General features: G+C 34.7%; 2 protein-coding genes across 2 annotated transcripts in view; one reads left to right on the plus strand and one right to left on the minus strand.

Annotated features, from left to right (window-relative positions):
• SLC6A14 (solute carrier family 6 member 14) overlaps positions 1-8,396 on the plus strand; it is a 26,540-nt gene extending 18,144 nt beyond the window's left edge. Inside the window, exons 9-14 of the mRNA XM_043458693.1 lie at positions 690-815; positions 2,409-2,527; positions 3,057-3,156; positions 3,417-3,526; positions 5,738-5,905; positions 7,024-8,396. Of these exons, the coding sequence (XP_043314628.1) occupies positions 690-815; positions 2,409-2,527; positions 3,057-3,156; positions 3,417-3,526; positions 5,738-5,905; positions 7,024-7,170 (770 nt within the window). The 3' untranslated portion in view covers positions 7,171-8,396. The remainder of the gene's footprint in view (positions 1-689; positions 816-2,408; positions 2,528-3,056; positions 3,157-3,416; positions 3,527-5,737; positions 5,906-7,023) is intronic.
• Positions 1-10,914, minus strand: part of CT83 (cancer/testis antigen 83) — a 16,122-nt gene extending 5,208 nt beyond the window's left edge. The window contains exons 1-2 of the mRNA XM_043458695.1: positions 10,738-10,914; positions 9,914-9,958 (exon numbers count right to left, since the gene is read on the minus strand). Coding sequence (XP_043314630.1) covers positions 9,914-9,958; positions 10,738-10,812 — 120 coding nt within the window. The 5' untranslated portion in view covers positions 10,813-10,914. The remainder of the gene's footprint in view (positions 1-9,913; positions 9,959-10,737) is intronic.
• Positions 10,915-11,350: the final 436 nt, after the last annotated feature.

The raw sequence follows: 11,350 nt of genomic DNA on the forward strand, positions 1-11,350 counted from the left end.
CTTAAAATACTTAAACTAAGTATCATATAATATGATTTAAAAAATGTTAACAAGTGTCTTTAAAGGCAACATACATCAAATAGAAAATAAGATTCAATTTATAGTTTTATTACATACAATCTTGCAGGTGTCCATATAATAATTTAAATGGCACTAAAATTATACCTGTTATCTTGTATTAACCTATAATGGAGTATAATGTGCAAAAATACAGAATCACTATGTTGTATACCAAATCTAACAGAATATTGTTGTAAATCAATTATACTTTAATAAAAAAATAAGTTGGCACTACACAGCTGTGAAATGTACAGTGAAAAAAATAAATGACACTACATATTGTGACATTGGGTAAACATTGGAAAGAGAGTTGACTGGAGTTTAAGACAGTTGCTCTTCATTAATTAAAAAAATAAAATCAGCTAAACATCAGTGATATAGTTAAGATTTCTTATGTGGGAAATGTACCATTTACAAAATTTATCTCACTAGCTTAATTTATAACATGTTTACATTATCATATTATAGAACAACCTACATAAACACTTTAAAAAAGTGATAGTGAAACAGTTGCTAAAGAATGTATATTATCCATTGGGTTGCCAAATTGAGATTTTTCTAGTATCTTACATTGAAAAATGTTCAAATATGTGAATTTCTTTAATTTGCATTCCATTAATTTTTCCTAGGTTTTGATTTGGCATTCATTGCCTATCCAGAAGCTTTAGCTCAACTCCCAGGTGGGCCATTTTGGTCCGTATTATTTTTTTTCATGCTTTTGACTTTGGGTCTTGACTCTCAGTTCGCTTCCATTGGTAAGTAATACTCCCAATGTTAACATATCCCTCTCATATTTTACTCTACTTCAAAACATTATTTTCTTACCCTTGTTGCCCCCGTCTAGTTTTTACTCTCAGAATGATCTTTCTGAAAATTCTTTTTAACTTAAATTTTAAATATGGAAAAATACAACATATTCATGTATCAGATACTCAAAAGGAACAGACATTAATATTTTATGTTTGCTTCAGACATTTTTTTAAGAAAAATAAACTGTTACAGATAAATTTGAAGTCCTTTATGTTTCCCTGCCTAATACAATTCACATTTCTTCCTTCCTAGAAAGCAACTGTCACCATGGATTATATATATTATTTGTGTACATTTTATATGTATCCATAAATAAGATAGAATTTTTAAATTTCACATAAATGGGAAGTTTCATAGCATACATACCATTCTGACAGTTGCTCTTTATATGTATTATGAATCCATGTTGATACACAGACATGTGTTAGTTGCTCAGTCATGTCTGACTCTTTGCTACACTTTGTGCATGGACTTAGCCTGCCAGGCTACTCCATCCATAGAATTCTCCAGGCAAGAATACTGGAGTGGGTAGCCATTCACTTCTCCAGGGGCTCTTCCCGACCCAGGGATTGAACCTGAGTCTCCTGCATTGCAGGCAAATTCTTTACCATCTGAGTCACCAAGTTAATTCACAATCTGTTACCATAATTATGGGCATTTGGATTATTTCCAATTTTTAAAAATTATTTTAATTGGAGGCTAATTACAATATTGTAGTGGTTACACACACTGCTGCAGTAATTATTCTTATATATGGTTCTCTTTACACATAGGAATTTTCCCTAGGGTTCAGTTCAGTTCAGTTCCTCAGTCGTGTCCGACTCTTTGCGACCCCAAGAACTGCATCACACCAGGCCTCCCTGTCTATCACCAATTCCCAGAGTCCACCCAAACACATGTTCATTGAGTCAGTGATGCCATCCAACCATCTCATCCTCTGTCATCCCCTTCTCCTCCTGCCCTAGGGTACACAACTAAAAATTCTGAAACAGTGTTTGTCATATCACACTGTTACATTAAACATTTTAATAATTTATAGGATAAAGTCCAGCCTCCTCCAGCTGACTTTCAAAGCCTTCCAAAAATTTCAAACATGTTTCTTAATCCTTTACTCATATATCCTTCTACTTTTAGCCAGTACCCTGTTTCATGAACATATTTACTTCTTAAAAACCTAGAAGGCCTTTCTGTCTCCATGTGAATTCACCTTATTTAAAAGTTCTACTAAAATTCTTCCTTCCCTATAACCCTCTTTCAAACTTCTTCAGCCCTCGGGAAACTATTACCTTATAATTGCTACCAATGAAAAACCTTACAAAACAGACCAAAAACAACAAATAGAGTTGTATTTGATTTTTTTTATCAGAACTGATAAGTGGTGACTGCCAAGAGAAAGGACCCTATGGATTTTTAAAAGCAAGAAGTTGGGCCCAGAGTATATTCTCAACATATATTTGTAACTTTTATTAATAGAAGTTGATTTCTATGATTAAAATTATTGGCAAATGAGTTTACATGTCATTTTTTTCCTTCTGAAGAAACAATTACCACGACAATTCAAGATTTATTTCCCAAAGTGATGAAGAAAATGAGGGCTCCCATAACTTTGGGTTGCTGCTTGATTTTGTTTTTCCTTGGCCTCATCTGTGTGACTCAGGTATACTACAGTATTTTTTCATAGACAAAATATTAGTTGGAATGTACTTTATAATCTAAATGAGGAAGCCACGGTTTAAGAGTATGTTTAGTACAGACTTCAAGATTTTCTGAGTTTTAACCCAGATTCTTTTCCCATCATAACACAATTTCAATAGCATGTATAATTTGGCAGGGGGAGCCCAATAGTGGACAATTTCCCCAATTACAATAGTTACAGACTTTGAACATAGGCTGTATTTCTTGGCAGCTACAAAAGAGCACACTACCTTTCAATTTCATAATTAACTATTCTAAATGCTTATTTTTTTTATAGGGACTCAGTATAGAATAAAAGGTACAGCCTGTTTGAGATATTTAAAGCCCAACTTGTGTTTACATTTGAAACATTCCCCTTTTATATTTTGGCAGAGGTGAAACCAAGGAGCAAATGTTAAAATCAAATTAGTAGATTCAATCTGAGTACCTCATCAATCATAAAAGTAATTAAAACTATATTTAAAAGTAACTGACTTTTTTTTTTTTGGTAGGCTGGAATATACTGGGTTAATCTGATTGACCACTTCTGTGCTGGATGGGGCATTTTGATTGCAGCTATACTGGAAATAATAGGAGTCATCTGGATTTATGGTAAATAGTGACTACAGAATTATCTACACATTTTATTAAAATGACTTAGTTTTATTCCTTTTCATTATGTTTACTATAATAACTAAGTATAATATACTGGGCAAAAATTTCTTATGAATAAAATGTAGTTAAAGGCATTATATGCTTCATTGCTATAGTACAGGAAAATGTTTAGACATAGAAAGATAACTTAGAGCCAGAATGATTAATGAATAAAAGTGTGAGTAAGGGCTGAATGCACTCTTTATTGCTGTTTTTAGGAGGGAACAGGTTTATTGACGATATAGAAATGATGATTGGAGCAAAAAGGTGGATATTCTGGCTATGGTGGAGAACTTGCTGGTTTGTCATTACACCTATCCTTTTAATGGTAAGTATTAACATGCCATGAATCTGGTATCAATAATATATATATTTAAACACTTATAAGATAAACTTGACTTATTTACATTAAATACAATAAAGCAAATTAATATCATTTTAAAATCAATGATTTTCAACTTTTCATGACTAGTGTCTCCAAGTGGCCGAAATTACAGTGTCTTTCTTTGTCGCATTATTTCTGAGGCCATAGGCTTAAACATTTACCACTTGAGACTTAAAGGTATCCTAAAAAGTATCTAGGACAAGATACTTAAAATTTTTCAATACAATAAATTTTTAAAAATGAGTCATTTGCTCATTCCCTAAAAAATATGCTGAGCCACCTATAATGTTCTTAACCTCTCTGTTTAAGACCGAGTCTCTGCCTTCAAGGAATTCAATCTAAATATACTAATTGCTAAGAAACAACACTCAGTTATTAATTCATATTTTTTATGGAAAGTAGTATCTGAAATTACAAAAACTCACGTGTGTCAACAAAGGCAATAGTTTATGTTAAAAATTAGTGCGATTTAGGAGCTGAAGGAAGAAGGACATGGCAACCCACTCCAGTATTCTTGCCTAGAGAATCCCATGGACAGAGGAGCCTGGTGGGCTGCTGTCCATGGGGTCGCACAGAGTCGGACACAACTGAAGCGACTTAGTATGCATGCATGTATTGGAGAAGGAAATGGCAACCCACTCCAGTATTCTTGCCTGGAGAATCCCAGGAAAAGAGGAGCCTGGTGGGCTGCCGTCTATGGGGTCGCTCAGAGTCGGAAACGACTGGAGCGACTTAGCAGCAGCAGCAGCAGCAGGAGCTGAAGGAAAGCAAAAAATAACTTTAAATAACAGTTCAGGACAGTAAAAGGCTGAATGCCAAGTAAATACTCTATGGGATAGAAAATTACTATGCACTAGAGATAATGGTGGGGGTGGGGCAGGGGGAAACTTTATTGAGGATGAGTTTTGGTTCTCATTGCCTCCATGCTTCAACGATTTTCCTAGGAAAGGGTATTATGTAATTTGATCTACACTTTATTTTAGAGGGTGTTTTTAATATTTGGCTTTGACAGTGCTACTAAATATTGTTTTCCTCATTTGACAAGTTTCCATAATAAAATAAGCCCTTTATCAACTTAGATCTAACTAGACATTTTAGCCAGCTAATTTCATTGATTTCTAGGTTTGACAACTTGATTTACTTTAAAATGCAAAGGTATTAGATGTTAAATGATATACATTATCATCTATTTTGTATAAAATCATACATATTAGACTCCACTATCCCTCATCCATTCTCTTGTAATTATATGAAATTATGGTAATTGTGAAATAAACTTAGTGTAATGAAATTAAAGGAATTTTTGGTTTTTGTTCATTTTGTTTGCTTTACAGATTTCTATATAATTAGTTTTAATGCTGCAACAGTCTAGTAGGGTTTTTTTAAAAATACTTTTTAAAAAACTTGGCCTTAAAATGTTTTTATCTTTAAGATTCACTGTGTTACCCAAGCATGTTTTTTTTTTCAATAAGAAAGTGCTTTGGTAACTATGTACCTATGTGTGAATGCCTGTACATTTTGGGTGTGGAGTAAGGGGTACTCTGTGTAGTGGGAAATAAATAGAAACTACTGATAAGCAAGGCGCAAGGCATGTTCACTAAAATGTATTTTATATTCTCATTGAACTAACTGACATGCTGGCTAGCTTACAGGACAGAATGCTAAGTCACTTCAGTCATGTCCAACTCTTTGCAACCCCATGGATTATAGCCCACCAGGCTCCTCTATCCATGGAATTCTCCAAGCAAGAATACTGGAGTGGGTTGCCATATTTCTTCCTCCAGATAGCACAGAATAAAATCATGCTATTATAAGTAAAGTTAAAAGTTCAATAATATAAATCTCAGATACTATTTTACTTTCAACAGATATATTTTATGGTAAAGTGTTTTACTGAAATATGTGTTGTACAAGTATCTGTATCAATGCTAATTTTTGTAAGACAAATACAAGTTATTTAGATTGGTTCATTTAGAATTTGATTTTCTGGCTAGTTACCTGATTATCTCACCTTGAATGTATTTTCATCTTAATTGTTTTTGATAAATTATTTCTAAGAAATGGAATACAACTGCTAATAATTAGTACAACTGAAACCATTAATGCAATAAAGTCTAATCTTTACCATTTTCTTTTCATATTTTACTTTCACAGTCAATCTTGATCTGGTCAGTGATACAGTTTCGTAGACCTAAGTATGGTCAAATTCCATACCCTAACTGGGGAGTTGCTCTAGGCTGGTGTATGATTACTTTCTGCATTATCTGGATTCCAATCATGGCTATCATAAACATAATTCAAGCTAAAGGAAACATCTTTCAAGTAAGCATGTTAATATTATTTATACTTTATAATATAAAGTACTTATGATCAAAATGAAGGTTAATATGAGATTTTGAACATGAGATCAAATTAATCACTATTCCCCTCAGGTAACTTTTATACCTGATACAATTTATCTATTACTATGTGCATAACATTGTATTATACTGGATGTATATTTTTGTGTCTCCATGTACTAGACTATAAGCTTAAGAAGGGGTCTTGTCTTGATTGATATCATATCCTCAAGCCCTATCAAAATGCTTAGCACATAAAAGTTATGGTATCTTGGTGCTAGGGGTAAAGAACCCGCCTGCCAATGCAGGAGACATGAAGCATGGGTTTTATCCCTGGGTCAGGAAGATCCCCTGGAGAAGGAAGCGGCAACCCACTCCAGTATTCTTGCCTGGAGAATCCTATGGATAGAAGAGCCTGGCAGGCTACAGTCCATAGGGTTGCAAAAGAGTTGGACACGACTGAGCAACTGGATTGAACTGAGATGACACAAAGCAACTGACCTTTTTCCTTTATAATTTTCACCTTTAAAACTTCATCTGGTTATAATACATAATAGCATGTTAGAAATGGAAAAAAGTCTGGTAAATGACCTTGAACCCAATCTAGACCCTGAGTTATCCCTCTTTCATGGAGGCCTAAGGGAATGGAGTTGATTATGATATCTCAGTAGGACAATGTCTAGGTAGGCTCAGAAGTCAGACTGGATTCAAGATTTAGGTCATTGTTTAGTGGATCTAGATGAATGGCTTTACCCTTTGATTCTTGAAACTTCCCAGTCATACACTGGTTTAGATCCTAACCTAACCCTTACTCTAAAGCCAGGATAGAAATTCAATCAAAGTATGTGAAGTGATACTGTTGCTTGAATGGGTTCACACACTTCCTTTTGAGCTCATTTACATACTCAGTTATTTTGAGTTTGTAGTTAATACAGTTCTATTAACAATTGGTTAAATTTGAGTATCTTTTTTTTCTGTAGACAATTAAGAATTTAGATGATCACTTTTTTACTTTTCTATGTTCTTATTTCATTTTGGTTAGCAGGAAGACATAACACTCTATAATAAATTTTTTTTTTTTTTTTTTTTTTTGCTTCTCAGCGCATTGCAACCTGCTGCAGACCAGCTGCTAACTGGGGGCCATATCTGGAAAAACATCGTGGGGAAAGATATGAGAACATGGTAGATTCTAAAAAAGAGACTAACCATGAAATACCTAATATTAGTGACAGTAGAAAACCAGAATGAGATCTATGAGCTTTCCAATTTCAACAGGAATGTAATACAAAAATGTGAATCTACTAATGTTTAGCAATGTAATTTATCTGTTAACACATACATAGCTGCCTCTACTTCACAATAAAAATTTTGTATCACTACAATATTTTTCTAATATACTGAAGGCTTTATTTTGAGCTGGTTATTTAGAAAATAGTTATATTTTCTATTATAAAAGTTTTTAAATACTATTTGCTTATATTTCTTAGTACACAATGTTTCTTTTCCATAAAGCTGGGGAAAATAAATATATTTAAAAGAAAGTGGTAAAATTGAAAATTAGAAATGCCATACATATATGTATATATGGAAAAAATGAACTATGTATATGAAGACGATTGCTTAATATCTTTGATTCATGTCTAAAAACTTCATGCCTTCATAGTTCACTATTTTAAGGTGAACTTGGTAGTTATATTCTTCATTTACAAATAGTGAAATAAGACAGAAAACTATGGCCAGTAAGTGATAAACCTAGAAAATGGAATCTAGAAGCTTTGATTATTTCTTTCCCCATAAAAATGTGTTCTGTAGGTTATGGGTGGAAGAAAAACATGACTCATCTAATTTCTACTGTGTTTCACAAAATTTAAAGTAGTTCATTATACACCCTGAAGTCTAATTTCAAATAGAACATGGAACAAAATACTGATGAGGAAATGGCTTCAATCAAATCTAAGATCTTATGATTATAATATATAGTTAATAGATAAGTAGAATGATTGTTTTACTTGAATAAGTTACTATTTACATGTGATAACTTATTTACATACTTATGGGAGATAAACTTGTGAAACTTGTCAAGAATGAGGGCAGCCAAGCTAGAAAGTCCTATGTGCCAATTTCTTTACAAAAGATAATGAAAACATCATATCACTAATAGATTTATACACTGATTATATATCATTTACAACTGGTTTAACATCACAATCTAGGATTACCTAACTATGCAAGAAACTTTTCAGTTATTCTTAAGGTTCTTAACATGGGCTTCAGAGACTGTATGAGGTTGAAATTACATGTAATATTTTTCTACATGTATGTGTATATGCATTTTTTCTACTGGGAGAGTACCTATTTTTCATCAGAGTATCAAAAGAAATCTGTGACTCTGAAATATGTTTAAGAACCACATACACTACTGCTGGCTTTTTGTTCTTGTCAAATGATGAATAAAAGAATAAATTTAAGCATTAATTTCTTATATATTTTAAATTCCTTTTCCTTTTGATTGAAGATTAAATGAGTAAGGGATTAAGGTTTTCCTTTAATTTATACTGGTAACTTATTTGGGGGCAGGGGGTATGAAGTTAGGTAGATAGATAGGCCTATAATTGAACAATCTCAGTGAATTATGTGCATATATATGATCAACTTGTGTTAGATATTTTGAGGATTTTCTTTGAGGCTTCCCTGGTAGTTCAGATGGTAAAGCATTTGCCTGCAATGCAGGAGACCTGGGTTCAATCCCTGGGTCAAGAAGATCCCCTGGAGAAGGGAATGGCTACACACTCCAGTATTCTTGCCTGGAGAATTCCATGGACAGAGGAGCCTGGTGGGCTACAGTACACGGGGTTGCAAAGAGTCGGACATGACTGAGCAACTAACATACACATTAGATGAGCTTGTGTTAGATATTCTGAGGGTTTTCTTTGAAGGTAGGTCAAATGCTGTTAGTGACTTTCAACAGATTACTAGATTTTATAAAATATTTAAAATAGATTGCTAAATACAGCATATAAATACTTTAATTTTAAGCCACATTACATACATTCTACCATTATTATATTTTGGTGCTATTTGAGGTGTGGATTTTTCACCAAATAAAAAAATGCATGTAATTTTCTACAGGTGACTTGCAATTCAGGGAAGGTTTAGGCACACTTCTAATGAAATATCTAATTATTAGCAGAGGTGGTGCTGGAAAAGTAGTCTACTTCAATAGCTGACTATGAAGAGTAGTTAAGAGTTTCTGTGGCTATCTTTACAAGTATGTAAAGCACAGATCTTAACAGAGTCCCTGGCACATTTTAGGGTGCTCAATGATAGCTCTTAGTATTATTACACAGATTCAATAGTGTTAGACTATTCTGCATAATGGAAAAAAGTTCCATCAAATCTCATTAACTTTAATGCAAACTTGGAGACATTTACAGTATTGTAAACCATTAGAAAAAAAACTTTCACAATTGAAGTTAAAATCACTGTATCTCAACTATATTCTCTTTACTGTAGCTAATTAAAAAGAAAACAACTCAAACTGTTTCTTTCTCTATTGTGCTTTCATTCCTTCTCCAGTAAAATATGTTAGCAACATAATCAACTCTCTAAATGTAAGCAAACTGACAAATGTCTGGATTTTGTATCTGACTTGGCACCCCTCCCCTTTTAAATAATAATTCATTTGGTATAAACACATATAATCAAATGAATCCACTCAAAGTCCCTTTAATGATTGCCTCAATTGTTATTACATTCTGTAGGCTTTGTCAGTGGATTTCCGGTTAACTAATGCACCATTTAAACCCTTAGTAACTAGGAATTGTTCCAGTTCAGCCAGCTTGTATTCCACGATCCTGAGGTTTACCAATATTCGCTTCTGCATAGCTACTGAGTGTGGGAAATTAATTAAGATATCCCGAGAGAGACTGTTGACCGAAAGACTCTTATCAGTATTGCTCTTAGTTGACTGAGTAGAAAAGGATGATCTTACTAGTGCAAGAGAAGTTGAATTTGATGACATTTCACCAGTGTTTCTCTGTAAGGGAAGGAAATTAAACATATGTAGTTTATTGACTTTAGCAATGTCCAAATACCACCAAATAATAACATTCTTAGTCTTGATTTATCAAAGTGAACTGATTGACCTCCCCCAAGATTAAAAATCTGTTGAATGAATACATTAATTTGGAAATATGTCCTTCCCAAACAAAAAGTGAGAAAAAAATGAAAGTAGCCTTCTGATGCCAAAATACCATAGCCTTGGCTTACATTTCTTGGGCATTCCAGTAGGTCTATACTTGGACCCTGTTTGATACTTATCTAAAAGCACTTCACTTGGAACTTTAAACATCAGCAGGAAACCCACATTTTGACCTTAATTATCTGTGATGTCCCCTCCCCCACCCAAAGCTGTCATAAAGATGACTGAAAACGAAAATACAAGGGAGGAAGAGGCAAACAAAATCACATGGGGGTAGTAAAAGCCAGAGAGGAAGAGAGTAGGTACAGTTTCTTAAAATGGGAGGGGGCAGATAGACACTTTGTGCTGTACTTTTCGAGTGGATGAAAAACTCACCCCATCAACTAGTGACTTGGGGCTTTTCACAACACAGTACAGCTGTGGAACTACTGGTCAACATGGGAGAAGTGTGAGGTAAAGAGTCAAAATCTGAGCGCTTTCAAAGGAAAAAGGAATGGGGTGACCCCCGCCTTACTCTTACTTTACTATTTATCTACTCTCTTAAACACACCTCCCTCCCCAAGCCATGTATTTGTCGAGCTTCATCTAATTCCAACCGCTCTTACACACTTTACCTGAAACCAGGTTTTCCAGAAGACAAACATGAAGGCGAACAGAATGCTGCTCACTAGTAGGAACAGGAGACTCATGGTGCCTCTTCAAACCTCTTCCCTCTTCTCGGGCACTGAGGCACTCAGCTGGCAGTTGGGAAGCAGGGGGCCGCTAGCCGCCCGGGAAGCCGAGGGCCTCGATGCTCAGCGTCCCTCACTGCCTGGTGCAAGTGGGACGGGAGGCAGCGTCCAGCTTTATATACCCGAGAGAGCGTGTGACCTCACAATTGAGCACGCTCAGGGGGCGGAACGTCATAATCTGATGACGTAACACCGGCTTGAGGGGAAACCAGGCGGCACATACCGCACACCTGATCACAGTTAGGATAGTTAGAGATGGTGGGAGAGTTTGGGATTTTCGGGAAGCTGAAACGCGGTAGAAGTAAAGACACCAAACTGACTGGCTAAATGCTAGATTTTAGAAGTGCCCCCCCCCCCACCTTTTTTCTGTTAAGATTTTTTTCTCTGCTGCAACCACTTCATTATTCATTTCAAAAACAAGTTCAATACACTGTAAAAGTAGCTACCTACATAATGTGAGTCGTGGCCAAATACCTCCTTACCATCCCTTATTTTA

This window comes from Cervus canadensis, chromosome X (genome assembly GCF_019320065.1).
Source record: "Cervus canadensis isolate Bull #8, Minnesota chromosome X, ASM1932006v1, whole genome shotgun sequence".
NCBI classification, from domain to species: Eukaryota; Metazoa; Chordata; class Mammalia; order Artiodactyla; family Cervidae; genus Cervus; species Cervus canadensis.